The sequence below is a fragment of the Parasteatoda tepidariorum genome, chromosome 5 (assembly GCF_043381705.1).
Source record: "Parasteatoda tepidariorum isolate YZ-2023 chromosome 5, CAS_Ptep_4.0, whole genome shotgun sequence".
NCBI classification, from domain to species: Eukaryota; Metazoa; Arthropoda; class Arachnida; order Araneae; family Theridiidae; genus Parasteatoda; species Parasteatoda tepidariorum.
This window is the reverse complement of record NC_092208.1, coordinates 45759674-45778866: the sequence shown is the minus strand read 5'-3', so window position 1 is coordinate 45778866 and position 19193 is coordinate 45759674. Positions and strand designations below refer to the sequence as shown.

The 19193-nt window shown below is 29.7% G+C and overlaps 1 protein-coding gene across 4 annotated transcripts in view; it reads left to right on the top strand.

The window, feature by feature from the left end:
* LOC107450231 (uncharacterized) overlaps positions 1-19193 on the top strand; it is a 53463-nt gene that overhangs the window by 22917 nt on the left and 11353 nt on the right. The window contains exon 1 of one of the 4 annotated variants that reach the window (XM_016065982.3): positions 15243-15383. The exons of the other annotated variants lie outside the window; for them this stretch is intronic. Coding sequence (XP_015921468.1) covers positions 15323-15383 — 61 coding nt within the window. The 5' untranslated portion in view covers positions 15243-15322. Of the gene's footprint in view, positions 1-15242; positions 15384-19193 lie in introns of those variants that run through there. 4 annotated transcript variants of the gene reach the window in all.

The following is a 19193-nucleotide window of genomic DNA, read 5'->3' as shown; positions in this document are numbered from 1 at the left end:
AAATTTCTTCAAATTTAAAGTCTTCAAAATGATCTAAAATTTTTTTTGTATACTTCTTTAGCTACTCTTATTAATATTTTACAGACAGCAGTGTAGTTTATTGACATTTGTTCGAGAAAAAAAATAAAATAGAAATTCACCAAATCTTGAATGCCAGGAAAATGACATATTACCTTAGAAGTTTAAAAAACAGTCATTTTAAATTAATAGTAAGTAACTTAACTTAAGCCTTTATGTTGGATGGACCATAAATTGCTTAAATTAATTCTTTTTATCCACTGTAGAAAGAAACAAAAAAATTTTGTTGCTGATATGTACAGAATAAAATTGTGTATAATTATCAATCATTAAATAACTAAATAACTTTGATTACATCCAAGCATATTACAATCACATATAAACTTGGTATTAGGTTAATATTTGCTTTCCCTCTTTACAGTATTAGCAGTTAAAAAGAATTTCTGGCAACATTTCAATGTCCTGGCATTCATAAGCCAGGATACTGACAGTCAGGATATTGACAAATTCGCCATTTTATAGCATATAACTTTACTTTAACAGGGTTCCCACTCTTTTAACGAAGCAAAAATTAAGGACGTTTAAGGACTCTTTTAAAAAAAGTAAGCACTTTTTTTGGAAAATTAAGGACCTTAAAACTATTTTTAAAAATAGTATTGATTGTTTATCATCGAATATATATGCACCACAAGTTACAGTGCCAATTATTTACCTGTCTTAAAAAAGAAAATCAATAAATAAAAAAAAATAATAAACAATTTTTTTAATGTAAGTACTGATCTAATTGTATTAATTAACAGGGCTCATCAAAGCTGGACCAGGTAACTTTTGGCAAACCAGGGTGGAGTTTTTTTAAAAATATTTTTCAGATTGTTAAGGGTTAACACCATCCATAAAACGAATATATATTTCATTTTTAATGATTTAATTGAAATTGAATTGTAAAATTAGGATTTACATTTTTTTTCGTATTTTTAAGCAATAGAGTAAATAAAGAAATTTGGGGAAAAATTATTACAAGTTTTTAATAAAATGTTTTTGATAAATGCTATTAATAAAATGTTTTATTTATATTAAATGGTATATATATTAAATGGTATATATATTAAATGGTATATATATTAAATGGTATATATATTAAATGAATTAATACTAAGAATTAGAGTTATGCATAAGAGTAGAAACAGACCATACTAATATCTAAGCACCTTAAATCATTCCACTTTTTTTTCATTAAGCTTAAAAGAAAATTTTTTAGGTCATTGCACTAAATATTTGTATGAAAATTTTTATAGAATAAGAAGATTTATAATTATTTGCTGATTTTGATTATTTGACAAGATTTATAATTTTCAAACCAATATGTTCATTAGTTCTCAGTGAAACATAAATAAAAAGGTCTAAAACGATTTTTTAAAGGTATCAACACATTTCTATGGCCTTTGCCTGTAGCCCCCTCACACATATCTATTGTCTCTCTAAAATGCCCAACTCTTGATGCACGGACTAATCCTTGTTAATAAAAGAACAACTTTTTGATATAAAAAATCGACTTGAAAAATTGTTTCTATCAACTATAACCATGTGGCAGAATTTTTTCAGGCTTTCCGTGACAAACTTCCCCATCACTAGTATTTTTGTGCAAGATACTTTTAATTATAACAATTACTAATTTAAAGTAACAGAAAAATTGTGTTTACAGAAGGAAGTATAGAGTAAAAATGTTCAAAAGGTTTTTTAATTATAAATGTAGTATTTTTTAAATTCTAATATTATATGCGATATTCTCGCATTTTGAAGGACTAATTATTATAGCACACATTAATTATTTCCTCTTCCGAATTTTGTAAATCCATTACATAGTTAAAATTCGTAAATGAATGAAACGATTATTAATTAAAATTCTTACAATAATTAAAAATCTTAAAACCCGAAATAAAGATTGACGACGAAATCACGCAAATAGGACTCTTTAAAAAAGAGAAGTTCAAATACGGTTGTTATAATAAATAAGATCGCATTTAAAACTTCGGATTTTAAATTTTGTGGAAATCACCGCCAAAAAATTTATAGAAAAATAATTGAATCATTATGTCAAAATATGTCTAAAATTTATCGGAATAAAATATACATTGGTCGGTCTAAAATATACATTGTGTCTAAAATATATCGGAAAATTTTAAAACCGGAATAAAAGCAATATCAATAACTGCCAAAAATACAATCAAACACCACACAGTTTTATGATACTCTTGGAGTAAATTGAGTTTGTAAAGTTCTGGACCAATGTCGCCCTGTCACTGCAATTTTGTTACAGGGTATAGTAATGCTGAAAAATTAAGGACTTTTAAAAACTTTATACCATATTTAAGTACTATTAAGGGCCCTTATTTTCCAAAATAAAAATTAAGCAGTTTTTAAGGACTTTTAAGGACCGTGGGAACCCTATTTAATTTAATATTTTGGCCGAACACGTTTATATTCTGCAGAAAACAACAGTATTTCTTAAAATAACTCAGATAAATCTATGTAGTTTTTGTTCAGATATTCGATTGTTCACGAACACTGACCACTGTTCTTTCCTCTTAATCCATGTTAACACAGTCGACGAATCTGTCCAAAAGTAGGTATCAATGTTTCCTTTTTCGAGTTTTAAAGCAGAGTCCATAGAATTAAACAGTCTAGCTCCAACCGTTGCTCCCATCAATTCAAGACGAGGGATCGTTATTTTTTTCAGTGGAGTTATTCCTGACTTCGCTTGGAGTAGCTGAACATTTGCAGAGCCATCAGGAGATTCACTTCTTAGGAATATACAAGCTGAATAAGCTGTTTTGCTTGCATCAACAAATGTATGGAAGCTGAGTTTAGATAAGGCATTAACTCCTAACCATCTTGGGATCTTAACATCATTTAAGTAATGTAAGCCTTTGAACCATGAATTGAATTTTTTCTTAATTTCTTCATTAACTTCCGAATCCCAATGATCTTTAGTCTTCCAGGTTGCTTGAAGTAAAAGCTTAGGTCTTATTAAAGCTGGAGTAAGAAATCCAATCGGATCAAAGATTTTGCTTATCAGGGACAAAATTTTTCTCTTGGTTAATTTCTCGGATTCTTCCAGTTTCAGTGAGTCAGAATCAATTTTTAATGAGTCTAAGTCTTTATCCCATAAGTAGCCTAAGACTTGCGCTTCAGTAGCTGCAGACGGGCAATCTAATAGTTGGTTGCTTTCCCAACTTCTTAGGTCAAATTGGCCTTCTTTCATAATTTTTGTAGCTGACTTTATAAAAGTTTCTAATTCGGTTAAATCTTGTACACTCGTTACGCAATTGTCTACATAAAAACTGTTTCGGAGTTTTTCCAACTGTTCTTCAGAATATTGTATCTTGAATGTCTGTTTGGACAGATGATGATGAATGACAGCCATCAATAAGAAAGGACTACTGGTTAGACCAAAAACAACTCGGCGATGTCTATAAGTCTTCAGTTCATTTTGTTCATCAATCAAAAGAAATCGTAAGTAATTCCTATCTCTTTCATTAAGAGAAATTTGCAGAAATGCTCTTCTGATGTCAGAAATCACGCCAATTTCATGCAATCGAAATCGGACTAAAATGGATGGTATTGTTTCAATAAAATTTATTCCAGTCTCTAAACAATCATTTAGTGATGGGAAGTTCGGATTCTTGGCTGAAGCGTCAAAGACGGGTCTGATTTTCAAAGAAGTTGTCATTGACTTTTCCTTAATAATTGGGCGATGTGGGAGGTAATGAGTATTTTTAATTGACAATTCTTCTTGTGGAACTTCCTCAATCACTTCTTCTTCTACCCATTCATCAAAAACTTGCTGGTATTTCTTTTCATATCCCGTTTTTTCTAGTTTCTTGTAAGTAGATTCTAATCTTTTGAGAGACAACTCATAGTTATTCGGTAATAAAGCATGATCCCTTTTCCATGGTAAGCTTACTTAGTATCTTCCATCTGAATTTTGATGAACTGTGTCTCGAAAATGAATCATAACTGCTTTTTGTGTATCTTCTCTAGTGTTTTGTTCAACAGGATCTCTAATACCAAGTAATTCTAAATCCCATAAAAATGAAACAGGTAATTCTTGAGAAAGCATATTTACAACTGTCATATTTAAATTATCATGGTTTTCAAACTGAGGAACCTTCCCAATTAATGTCCATCCTAATTTAGTGTCCAATGCGACTAATCCCGATTTTAATTGTTCTTGTTTACCCGTAAATAGTTTACCAACAACATCAGTCCCTAAAAGAACTTCATTAGGACCTGAATTCCCACAATCAGTTATAAATATCTTTTTTTTGTCTCAATTCATGAATCAACGGCCCTTGTCTAATACTAGAAATATTATTACAAATTATTTCCTGATCCAATGCATCTAAATTACAGCTATATTTACCATGATATATGACGAGATATATTTTATAACATTTGTGCCGTTGAATTTCTGTTTTCTTACCCCCAAATAATGAGGTCGAAAATTCTTCTTCCCTTTGAAAATCAAAACCTAACTCTTCCGCAGTAGATTTCATAATATAAGTCTTTTGAGAACCCGTATCCAAAATAATTCTAGCTTTACGCTGCGCTTTATTTCCCTTAATAGTTACTACAAGAGTCTGTAAAAAGACTTCTTTAGTTGCATGCACGCGCGAATGTAAGGTGCCAGTCTCTTTTTCTTTGCTTTCATTATTATTTCGTTTTATTTCATCCGATCGATTACATTCTAAGTCAGGACACATAAATTTTAAATGTTTTCTTGAGAAAATGGGACATTTAATGTTTGATTTACAAGAAAAAGCCAGGTGTCCTTTCAATAAACAAATTTTACATAAACCCTTCCTTTTAATAACAGACTGTTTTTCTTCTAGAGCATATAAAACGCTTTCTTGCAAAAAGGAGTCTCGTGGTTTTTAAAACAAAATAAACAAAGAATATCATCGTTTGAATTATGACTAACTAGCTGTACCCTGCGTGCGTTGCAACGCTTTCAATTTGAATTTGAATTTTGTATTTAAGTGTGTAAATGACATTTGCGATTATGATTTGAAATGCAAATTTTATTTAATGGTGAAAAAAAGCAGTTAATTCTCTAGGATATCATTAGTGCATTTTCAAACAGACATGTATGGTGATGCACACGGAGCATGAAACATATTTTGGACAATGATCTGAAATAAGACTGGATCTATGGTGACATCAAGAATTTCTGCTGATATCTGATCAGTTTTAGAAGGTGGTTTTTTTTCAATAAGCCAAATTAGAATGTGTGCCTGAGGCAATCCTCGTTTTTGCCATTCAATAGAGTACACCCAACACCGTGTCTCTCTAAAAACATGACGCTTCACAATGAAATCAAGTAAAGATTATCATTTTTGTTTGAACACACGTGCTGTAATATCATGACGATCCGATGATGATTGTCCTGGTAACAAAATATCTCTAATTTCAACCCAAGCAGAATTGCACGTAAATGTAATAAATAAATCTAGGAGCCCATATGCGAGAACATATGTCATTGCATCCTGTGAGTATTCATACATGTGCCTTGGAGTCCAAGGCACATGTATGAATACTCAGACATGTATGAATACTACATTTGCAGGGAGTCCAAGTTTTTCTCCCTGCAAATGTAGTCGGCAATATAATCATTTTCCCCACATCATTAGGATTAACGTTACCATCATTAATTATTGCATCCCGTAAATGAATGCATTCTTCTGAACGTAATTTGGTTTGATTTAATTTAATATACAGTAGGCGTTCAGTTTCAATTTTCGCATACATATCGACAATGTATTGATGAACTAATTGTCGACATTTTAAAGTATGATTATCAGCGTTTTGGCAATCATTAATCTATATGCATAAAAACTTATTGCACTTGCTTTCTTATTGGTTTTCTCGCCTGTTTGCGGACTTCTTAATTTTATGTTAAAATAATATCCCTCCTCTCCTCACCAAAATAAAATAGGATATTGCAATGCATCATATGATCGATACGTTTCTGAGAACTCTTTGAACGTCACGATTTCTGCGATGAAGAACTGTATCGCGGGAGGTAAATTCTTCGCCAACTATAACAATAGCCACTTCATCCAATGTTGGCGCATTGTATTTTTCTTTGTGGTGGCCTACAGGTGTTTTTTCAGCTCTAATAACAACTTTGTAAATATCGGATGACATTTAGTCTAGGGCAATTGTGAACAGCCTAATTAACTGATTATGTTGATCGAAAAATTTTTGTAATACGGTAACAATTTTTCGTTTAGTGCCATTGTTTACCTGACAACGTTGATTGACTTGATCATTTGTGTTATCCATGAAATAAATTTGTAGAAATTTATGATCTGCGTTAGGCATTGAAAGAAGTGATCCTTGCACGATGATAAATTTGGCCTTGCACTTTGAATGTTGGGATGTAATTCTCGTTCAGGATACGTGTAGCACCGAATAAAGTCATTTAGAAACACGAATTGTACCGGCGTATATGCGCCAAAAAATGTTTCGATTGGTTTGTTTGACCTGATACGAAGGTTGATAATGTCTCGGCAGGCGACGTAAAATCTTGTAGTTTCTGTATGCTTCTAGAACAGCAAATTTCAGCTGTTTCATTTTTAAATTTGAGAGCATTACAAAACATACATAATTGATATATTTCTCCGATGATGACACTTGGGGGAAGACTATAGTTTGTTGTCGGATCATAGTGAAATGCACTGAAATTCAAATCAGAGTATTGGCAGCGTCTGAATAGCGAAATGCGTTCTCGGTCGGTTTTCATTCTTGCTTCCCGTTGCTCTGATGTTTCCGACGAACGGGCTTGTGTAGTTCGTAGTTGATTTGTTGACAGTCTTCTTTCCTGTTGCTCAGACGTTTCTAAGGAACGGGCAAAAGCATTCTGTTCTCGATTAGTTTCAAGTCTTTTTCCCGTTGCTCCGATGTTTCTGAAACACGGGTAGTTCTCTTTTTGCGCGCTTGAGATGTCGACCGACTAAGAGCGATTTGCTTAGGCGGCATATTTTTGCAAATATTCTTTCTGACAACGAAAAAGAAATGTAAAAGTTGGCAGTGGTCGCAAATTTGCTAAATCGAAATATCACATACATATTTTAAATAATAAAAAGAGCAATAAAAATGAGATGAATAAGAAATATGAAAATTATAAGATTTAAAACAAAAATCAATTTTATAAATGAAAGAAATAAAATGGATGAATTCGAAAACTTTGCATAAATAAACAAACAAACTAATAGTTTTCAAATGACAACTGTCACAGCACTGAAATCTTCGAAAAGTATATTTAATTTTGCTAACCTAAAATTACGTACTAAATATAAATATTTCTGAAAACGTGCAATTTGAATGAAATTTGCTTTTGTCTTTATATTTATTAAACAGTTTTCACAGTACTGAATCCGTGATACGACCAACAATTAAGAAATCTATTCTCGTTGATTTTACTTGCTTGTGCTCACCTGACATAAAGAAAAGCGCGAATTAAAAATTAAAGTATATGCAATTTACTTTAATTTACTTTTCTAAATGAATAGAGTTATAAGATAGAAAATATCACTGTTGTTATCTTCAAGATATTTGAAAATTGAATCGTTTATAGCAAAATTTAAAACAATGGCTAGCTTTTAACCAATCAGAAAATTCCATTTCGACTTTCACTGATATCGCTGGAACGGTTTATCGCACGGGATAAAAAGTATCCTATGTCCTTCTCCTGGCTCTAAACTACCTCCCTGCCAATTTTCAGCTAAATCGGTTCAGCCGTTCTTGAGTTATAAGTGAAGTAACTAACACAACTTTCTTTTATATATATAGATTAATTCAGCAGCAGACGATTTCCGATCTCTCAAATTCAGACTCGCCGGCGGTGTCAAGTTCCTTCGTTCAAAGGGGGGATGAAATATTTCAGTTCTATTTTATTTTATTTTCAATATTTTATATATATTTATTTTATTTTATTTCAATTTTATTTTTTCTTCCGCTTGTACTTCGTTTTTCAAAAAATAAATTATCGCATCAAGACTGGATAGTTTTCGTTCGCTTTCTAAACTTTTTCTTTGGCGTTCAAATGGGCGTAACACATTTAATGGTAATGAACTTTCAACAAGGGGATATAAAATTACACCACACATATCAGATGTAACTCCTAGTGAGTTTAAAGCTCTTAATTGAGTTGACAGTTTATTGTATAACAACTTAAAGAATCATTCTTATTTTTATTCGCATTATTTAATACCAGTTTCAGGAGTTCTCTAACATAAAAATCTATCAATAGATCTTTTCGGCCATACCTTTCGGTTAAACTTTCAACAGCCAAAGGATAATTTTCATCTGTTACAGGAAAGGATTCCACAATTTCCCTAGCTTCCGATTTCAGCTTTGTCGACTGAATTAAATAGAGAAATTTATCAGCGTTCGTTAAATTAACATTTTCATGAATATTTTTAAATTGGTTCCAAAACGTTAACCAATCTTTCAAGTCTCCGCCGAATTTATATAATTCAACTTCGGGGAGGCGTTGACATAAAGCTTTCGGAGATTTATTGTTCGGTAATTCGCTGTTATTTTCGGAAGTAACTATTTCGTTTTCACACGAGTTCTTTTTCAAATTATCTAATGAACGTTTAGCTTTTAATTGAATTCTCAAAGCTTTTTCTCGGTATTCTTCAACGGAATTATATTCAGTTTCGAATTCTTTTTCATCTTGAAAACTATCTAAATAACTATTATGAGTTATTTCCAAAATGTCTACTTTTTGTTTAAATAAACAAAGATCAGTTTCGATTTCGTCATACTTCACGCTATCGCCAGTTAATAAATTTTCTAGTTTATTGTAGGCCTTAGTAAATGAAGCTCTTTGAGCGGTTTTATTTCTTTTTATTATTTCCATTTTTACTATCTTAATATCAAATTCTTAGCTTCTAAAACTATCGATTCTAAGCACATATAAATTACCGTTATGGTATCAAATATATATCTATTTCAAATCTTCAAAAGTATTCAAATTGTCAAATATTTAATCTTCAAAATGGAAATTAATAAATCTTCGCCTACCTTTCTTAATTTCTTGTTCGTCTTGTTTCAATCAGGCCGCCCAAACCGGGGGCGCCATAAATGTCGGATACAAATACCGACGGAATTAAATATGAGAGGACTGAAGGAAGTAGAAGATCAGGAAGTTTCATTTAGTAGACGATTTAATAAAGATCTATTTACATATATTTACAAAACATCTAACTATTAACATTTTCTTTCAGACAAGTTATTTCTACCGCTCATCGCTGTTCTATTTACAATTCAGACTGATGCCACTCAAAATATAAAAACATAAAGCTCTTACCGTAGATGGCGCTAAAAGCACCGTAGTTATCGACGTTCGCTGCAAGTGCAAGTGAGTTGTTTTGTGAAACATGTCTTCAAGAAATCATTTAGACGACTTTACTCGAGGAAGAATGATTGAGAAGCTTGAGGAGGGGTGTAGTGTGACCAGTGTCGCCGAAGAGTTCGGGATCAACAAAAGTGTTGTTTCTCGCGCTTAGAATGCCTTTAAAACTACTGCTAAAGCTGTTCGGAAGGTTGGTGGTGACCTTCCAAGGAAAACAACATCAAGAGATGACAGTTACATTGTCCTCCAGGCGAAAAGAAACCGTTTTCAGTCAGCGAGCGCCATATCTCAGCAACTGTGCACAGCCACACGACGACAAGTGTCAAGATTTACAGTGGCCAGACGCCTCCACAAAGGTGACTTATTTGCTAGACGTCCTGAAAGCTGCATACCTTTAAAAGTTAGCCATCGGCGGCACCGCTTAGAGTGGTGCAGAGAACACGAAACCTGGACACCTCATCAAGGAAGTCGCATCCTCTTTACAGATGAGAGTCGTTTTAGTGCTACAAGCGATTCTCAACGTCAGTTCTGGAGAGAGGTTGGAGCTCGATTTCATCCCAATAACATCGCGGAAAGAGATCGTTACGGTGGTCCTTGAGTTGCCGTCTGGGGTGGCATTATGTTGAACTGGCGGACTGAGCTTCTGATCTTCGACCGAGGTTCTGTAACTGGAGACTGCTACTGCAATGAGGTAATCCTACCCCATGTGCGTCTGTTTCGAGAGGCCATTGGACCAGACTTCTTTTTTATGGATGACAATGCCCAGCCACACCGTACTGCTAATGTTCAAGATCTACTGGAAAGTGAAGATATCACACGAATGGATTGGCCAGCTTACTCTCCAGATCTAAATTCCACAGATCATGTGTGGGATGCATTAGGGAGACGTCTTGCGACACGATAGTTTCCTCCTGGTAACACCCATCAGCTGTACGATGCGTTAAAGGAGGAATGGAGACGTTTACTCCAAGAACTCCTGGATAATCTGGTGCTTAGCATGGAGAGACGCTGCCAAACAACAATTACAGTAAGGGGAGGACATATCCCATACTAAGAAACATCTGCCAGTTGTACTTACGCTTCTTCAGGGAATCATGTGTAACGCCACTATATGTCAAATAAAGCCTTTTTTTGTTCCATACCCTACTTTAAGCTTTATATTCATTTCTGCGCCATTATTCTTTTACAATCGTTTAAGTACAAAATAATGTACATCATAATCAAATTTAATGTCAATCAGATGATTTCTTGTAGAGTTATAACAAAAAACGCACTTGTTGCTTACGTTTTGCACACCAGTGTTATTATAAACTGAACAACAGCCAAAATATTACATTTTACATCAGTAAGTAAAAATTTGATCCTTAGATAAGTCATCCAAAATATCTCACTTATTATTCAACTGATTTTTACAAAAAATAAATCGATGAACTTTTGAAAATATATCTGTATATCTTTCAAAATATATTTGAAAATATACAGCAAAAAAAAAATAAATACAAAAAAACACGAAGAAAGTTAAGAAAAACAATAAGTTTCATGCATAAGCTGCAAGTAAACAGAACTCATTAGATATGTTCAAAATGAAGATAAAACAAAGGAAAATTATAGACATATGAAAAGGGAGGGGGGGGGTAAATAATAATGAAAAAAAATTACAAACAACTGATTAAAAAAAAAGAGAGGATAAAATTTTATAGATATAAAATGGAAAATTACAAAAATATATAAAAAAAGAATTATATTTATATAATTTTTCCATGTGCAAATCCATTTCGGGCAAATCCGTGACTAAGATTATTCGCAAAACAGGCAATTTATGTTTCTCTTTTCTATTTTATATTTTTTCTTAAATAAATATTTATTTATTTTCTAAAATTATTTATGGTCAACTTTTTAAATTATCCAGTATAATGTTACCTTGCGCACATCCATTTCGGGCCATCATTGGTAGCTAACAAATCAATGCACAACATAACAAATCACTTCAGCAATGCAGTAAGAACGGCACTTTAAATTCCTCCAGTTACACTCAATTTGAGCTTTTGTTTTATATTTTGTAATCTGGCAATCTTGGTGCGAAATTATTTTTAAATCATTCTTGAAAAATTTCCCGTTCATGTACGTACATCTGATTTCTCTACTCGCTTTAGAAATTTTGTTTTATACTGTTTTTTCGTTTTCTTTTCTTTTATTTTTTGTTATTACGTGTTATTTTTACTTATTGTGTTCTATTTTATTTGTTGTAATTTTTGTAAAAATTTTTTTTTGTGTGTGTATTGTATTAATATATTTTGCTTTGGCTATATTGATGCAATATCAGAAAACACTCTTTTTTGCGAATATAATCGTGTGGGCTGATGAAAAGATTATATCTTTCATTTTCCAGTTTTTTTAAAAAAAATTTCATCCTTTTTTTTTAAAATTTTTTTTCATCAGTTGTTTGTTATTTTTTTTTTATTGTTATTCCCCCCTTTCATATGTCTTTAATTTTCCTTTGTTTTATCTTCATTTTGAACTATATATATATATATATATATATATATATATATTGCACCCTGCTTCAGTTTAATCAATTATTAATAATTCCAATGATAAATTTGAATGTAAGGATAATCGATGATTAACCTGCAAATCGCAGTCAATTTCCCTCTTTGAAAGGCTACTAACTGTATCTATAAAATTAACTGGTTAATTTGTGATGTAATATATATTGGCTAAACCTCCCAACCTCTTCACAAAAGGATTAATTTACATAGGTCTTTAGCAAACAAATATAACTGTAGTAATAATAACAATAGCCTTGAAATTAAACATTTTTCTAAGCACGGGTTTAAAAATTTCAATAGAGGTTTTGGATTTTGTTAAAAACCCTACAACGTCTTGAAGCTGAAAATAAATATATGATCATTAATGAATCTATTTATCCTTACGGTCTAAATACTAATTTCAATTTTAAACCTTTTACTAATAATGAGTGGATTTATAATATTTTAAAACTTTTTAAAAATTACAATAATAAAAGAGGAAAATGAGGTAACATTAAAAATGAAATTAAATATAACTTAAAAGATTTTGTTAATGGTTGCATTAATTGCTATGATCAACCTAATGCTATTAAATCTATTAAAACTAAGATTTCAGGGGTTAAACTTAATTTTCATAACAAACTTTTAAATTTTTTAAAGTTAGATCAAGTAAAAATTTATTCAAAACAAGATTTTTCAAATTTTTAAAACTTAGTTGAAGATTTAGCTAGATATAGGTTTAAAAATAATTATAAGCACAAAAATTTACCCAAACCAGATTATTTTGTTTCAGATTTTAATAATGAAATTTTTAATAATCTTGACATAAATGCAATTATTGGCAAAAGTAAAAACCTTCTTCCTATCCACTTTAATTGTAAATCAACTTTTAGATGTACAAAAAGTTTAAAAAATTTTATTTGAAATTATAGGAATTTAGCTACAGATAATTTGAACTATGTGTGTAATTGTGATAAGTATAAAGATACTTCTTTTTTTGATACTTTCCATAAACATGTTATTACCGGGGATTTAATAATGATAAATTTAAAAAATTTATGCCTTTAGATTCTAAATTTAGACCATCTCTTCTAACTTCTAAAAATAAAGTAATTTCTATTTTTCTTAAAAATCTCGATGATTTTATTTTAAAATTAACTTACAAACATAATTTCCCAATTGAAGGCTTTTTTGAATGGAGAGAGAGTATCATTAAAGATTTTAAAATATATATAAAAAGGGACAAATTAGTTTTTCATAAGGATTTAATTTTTAACTCTGTTCTTAAACAAGATATTAAAAATATTCAAAATAAATTTTGTATTACAACTGTTGGTAAAGCTAGTAATAATTTTGCAATTATTTGAAAAATTTTTTTAAACAACTTCGTTCCAATGAAATTAATAGTAATATAACATACAAAAAACTTAACACCAACAGTGATATTATTTTTAATAAAATTAATGCTATTTAAAAAAGACTTAAAATTAAATGAAATAATATTAACAATTTTCCTTTTCTTTTTGCCAATCCAAAATTTCATAAGACTCCAACCAACCAAATTCAGGTTTATTGCTAGTGGTGTTAAAAGTAACATGAAAAAAATCGAATCTTTGAGAACATTCTTAAAAAAGTTTATAACAAACTTAATAAGCTTACTAAAAATAATAATTATTTGAATTGGAATGGTAAAAATAGCATTCAGGTTTTAAATACACTAAAAACTTTAAATAATGTTGATTCAATTCACTGTTTTGATTTTGAAAACCTATATACTTCCTTTCCAACAAATAAAATTCATGACGATCTTCTTTAAATTCATAGCATGTTTAATCTTAGCGATAATATTAATGAAGATAACTGGAACTTTCTAGTACATTTTAACCTTAACAATAATCATATTCTTTTTAATGACAACCTTTTCAACAAACTAATGGTATTCCCATGGGTAATAATTTTAGTACTAGCATCTGCCATATTTTTCTTTTTCTACAAGAATATAGGTTTGTAAAATCATATGTTAATCTTCCAATTAATTCCTTCTTTCTCAAATTCATTGATGATCTATTAGTTATTAATTTTAATGATTTCGACTTTCTGGTCAAACATATTTATCCAAATGAATTAATTCCTAATAAAACAAATAATAGTAATTCTGCAGAAACTTTTTTAGATTTGAGTCTTAACATTAATGAAGATAAAAATATTACATTTAAACTTTTTGACAAAAGAAATTGTTTTAACTTTCCAATAAAAAAATTCATTGATTTTAACTTCAACTTAGCCAATAAGGTTTTTTCTAATATTATTACCAATCAAATTCATAGATTTTACAGGAATAATTCTAACTATAACGAGTTTTTTATAGATACTGATAAATATAAAAACGATTTAATTGATAGCCATTTTCCTAGTTCATTTCTTAAGTTCCATTTTAAAAATATCTTAAAAAACTTGGTACATTAATTTTTATTTTTTATTTAATTTTTCTGCTTTTAGAACGAGCTCTGATTTTTTTAAGGTAAGAACTAACTATGATAAACTGTTCCTAAAGCCACTGAACGGAATAGTTTGGATGTATGACCTTTTATACTGGATAAGTTGAATATTTTTTAAGTTGCTTCTTAATAATTTGTATTCTTTTTAATATCACGTCCCAGTCACATTAAACGTTGCGAGACTCTTTCAGAAAGTTCAATATTCTGTCGTTTGCAACTTTGCTTAGTTGAAATAAAAATTCTGGCACCATTTTACTCATAAAAGAAAACATATGACTTTTACTTATACAAATTGTTCCCACCTATCGTCATAGAAAACTGAAATGCTCATAATTTTCTTTTAAAATAAAACAATACAAATCCAGCTTATAGCTCACATGCAATTAAATCACAAATAAATAGAATCTTCTTTTAGCAGTTATAACGATAATAAATGAAGATTCATAGTAATGATAATAAATAACAATTCATTAAAGCGGGTAATCATTGCGTACAAATAACAAAATATGATAATAAACTTCAATACTAATGAAGCATTACCCTTTTTAAACAAACTTAATTACTTTTTTTAATTAAAAGTAATGCACAATAACAAGTAAAAAATAGCGTCACATTTGAAAAATTTATTTTAATGTTTTTATTTTATTTATAACATGCAAATTTATTTAGAACTTTCCTATTAAAGTCACAGTAACTGTACAAATTATTTATCACTGAGAAAAAGTTTGATATTTATTTTATGGCGCACGATTTAATCATTTGCTCACGCAATTATTTCCTTTTAAATGCGCTGTCCTTGTCATTAAGGTAGTATGTAGATCTGCTTCTCAGAGAGCACTCTACCAGCTGATAAAATGTCTTTACATCAAACATTTTCTTGTATCTTTGTGTTATTTGCAACAATATTGCTTTCAAGTAAGTTAAACTCTTTTTTTTATTGCATTAATTACATTTAAATCAATAAACTAATAATAGTTCTTAGAGGTTTTTTTTTACGTTTTGTAAAAAATTAAATAAAAAGATGAGTTAGGCAAACAATGCTAATACGAAACAATAATCGATACTTTCACTGTTATTTTTAATGTATTAAATTTGGTTAATGCAGAAGGTTTTTAAAAAAATTATGAATTTTTGTTTTTATTTTATCTCTTTGTTTATGGTGTGAAAAGATTGAGTTTCGTATAAAGGAAACTAAAAATAAATAAATTAATTAAATTATAAATAAAATAATAATAAATAAATACTAATAATGAATAATTTAAATAAATAAAATGAATAAGATAAATAAATAAAAGGAATAATATAATTTTTCATATTAGAAACGTTTAATAAGACGAATATGAGACATCTACTATTCTCTATTACAGGGTGCTTGGGGAGCTCTGTATTAAAGAAGTAAGTGCTTTAGTTAAAAAATAAAATTTAAAAACTAAATTTATTTGTAAACCAAAAAGGAGGCCATAGTTTTAATTTTATCGGACTTAAAAAACACGTAAAGAGCATAACTTTCGTTATGAAATTATGTTTTAGTTGAATAAAAATAGCCTGTACTTACGTTAATTTAGGAATGCAGTATAATGAGAATTTTGTACTAATTTGAGCACACTAGTTTGTCGGAGAAATTTCAATATTTTGATTGCAATGAATTTGTTTGGTTAAAATGATCAGGAATTAGGAAACGATTGAATTTGACTCATAATTCCAGTAAAGATTTGAGAAGTGTAGTTTGTTGTTTAAAAGGTACAATAGTTTATAAGGATTAAAAGAAACATGAAATAGAGAATTACTTCTCACTTTTTTATTGGTATATATCAATTAATTAGCGGGCATAGAAATATTCATTAGCGTATAATTTGAAGAAAACATGTCATGGATTGTCCGAATATTTTAAATTACAATCATTTCATCACCTACATTTTTGTCTTTCATTTCCAGAATACCCATCATTTTTTAATTGAATTGATATCTTGCTGTTGCAACGGGCAAAGAGTAATTAGCTCTATTTTTTACTAGGTAAAGTTAGAGACTTATATGTGTAAATGTGTGTAAATGATTTTCTATTTTTTGTATTGTTCACTATATAAAATCCTTTATAGCAATGAAAAAAAGAAGGAATTATATATTATCATCCGGCAGAAAGAGCTTCATTAAACTTTAAGCTCGTTAACTATCGGGAAAATTTCGATATTTAAATTTACGATAAATCCATTTTGGTGATAAATTCACTTCCAAGTGATCAGGAAATAAATGGAACTATCAGACACACAGTTCCAGCGGAGATTTGAGAGCTCTAGTTAGTAGGGACATGTTAGAAATTTTAATCAATGATAAATTCCCAGTGGTGATGATATAACGATAAACTCTGCATGAAGAGGCCAAGAAACTATTGATACTTACATTGCTATGAAAAATGCGGAGCAGAGAGCTCTAGCAGAAGTATGGGAGCTCCAGCTAGTCAGGAAAATGGTCAAACTTTTGATCGACAGCTGGAATCCACTCTTAAGGATACGAAAACCGGTTAACATAAAGCGTTGTTAAAATTGAAAGGAGGGGCTCAAAAATGCATTTTAGAATTTTAAAATTTCGATTTTGGATAAATTATTGAAAATATATCAGGCAGAGGCGAAAATTTTCATCAAAACTCACTGGAATAAATCAACACCATTATTATGATATTTAAAGCTAATGTTGGTTCATTTCTTAGTCAGCAATGTAATATAATGCTATAAGGCTATAAAAGTAAACTTGTATTAGCATGCATGCAACATTTATTATTGCCAATCAAAATTTCTAGAATGTTCAATGTTATTTTCCTATTCCTAAACGAGTTTTTTGTCATAGGATTTTAAAAGAATCAAAATTTGAATTTCCTTCCCTTTTTCAGACACTATTTCTTCACTGTTTCCTTCTTAATGGATTTTTTTAAAACGAAAACTAGAAACTAATTTGAGGCACTTTTAATGTTTCAATACGGAAAACCTGAAAAGTTTTCGCTCAATTAAACAAAATAATTAAAAAATGGTAAAGATTAATTTTTTGCTAAACCTACCATTAATAATGAATACTACATTCGTTTCTTATGCAGTTTCCATATTACTTTGCCATTATGATTTAATTTTAACAACGAGTGCAATAAAGCCAAGGAAGCTGTTTTAAGTCCTTACGGAGTAACAGAGTTTGCTGTACGTAATATTTGCATACAATTACATGATTAGTATAACTATTATTATACTAATTTTAAGTTATTGTAGTTTTAAATAAAAAAAAATAAAACGTTTTAATGAAATCGGTCAACTAATTCAAGAAAATCAAAAATTAGCATTTTTTTTTCTAATTTGCTAACTTTTAGAAGCTATTTGATTGATTTTGAAAAAAAAAATGTATTTGATTATTAAAAATAACATTAAAATTAATCTCAAGACCTAAAGTTATTAAGGTGTTCCTTTTTTCGGAACTTTTCAAGCGAATGAAAAAATTTTTGCACAAAATTAGAAAATTTGCTTATCCGAAGATAATTTAACGTACCTTTTAGTAAATATTGCATATTTTTTATTATTTTATTTAATAATAGTCGAAAAAATTTCGAATTGAATTTTTGAATATACACATTTTTAAATCATTTTAAAGAAATTTTACATAGTGAAACACAAATCAAATTTTAAATATCCAACTTTTTTAAAATTCTATTTCTCAGGAATTATTCGACCGATTTCGTTCAAATTTTGTACCAAAATTGTTCTTCAACAATATACCGAAATTTTTTGTCAACAGGAATTAGTTCTTTAATCGATGTCGAAATGTTTCGCTTTCTACAGGAATGTTTATGAATAGTTCATGACGCAAAATATAAAATTCAATAAGTTTAAAATGGCCCACAAATATTTTTTTAAACTTTAGTTTTATTTAGTTTCCTTTCTTCCCCTTTGCTTCAATTGGATTCCTGCAAGTGAAGTGATCGTAGTTAAATCGTAGCATTTGTTGATTCAGTAGCCAATTCAGTTCGACAAACACGCGTGGCGTCGTTTACAGGTATCCAATTAAATCTGATTTAAATCACACGGTTGGTCGAAAATCACTTCACTTCTTCTCGAGTTGAGTTGCAAGTACCCAATTATTAAGCTCGCTTTTGGATAGTTATTAGTGATATTTACATTTTGTTTTTTGACTTTATTTTTTTAAAGAACTAATCGTAATTTTAAGTCCATATTAATGAAAAAATTTCTTTTCCTCCACTTAATTCCTCCTGCCCATAAGACAATCGAAAATGAAAGATACATTGAAAACATGTTATTTTGAGAATTATTAAGGCACACAAACACCTGTCACGCAATTATTTTTAGGAGGTACTTTTTCTACATGCAATATTTTGTTCAATAATATTTTGTACTTTCCTAAATTCCTGTACCATATCTTTTCATCATTACATCCTCATAACTCTTTCTGCTCTTTCAATGAGTAAGCGGAAATTAAAAAAAAAAAAACATGTTTTTTCCTTCAATTTCAAAAACAGAACTTTTAAAAGAGGAAAAAGGACTGATATTTCATGGTAACTTTCATGGTGAATAAATAAATAAAATTTCTTTCTTTTCTTGTTTTCTAAAATCTGTTACAAAATATACTAATCAGGTTTTCATCAACCTGCTTTTTTTTTTGCGATCATGCTTTTTCAATCATCTTCATTTATATATATATATATATATATATATATATATATATATATATATA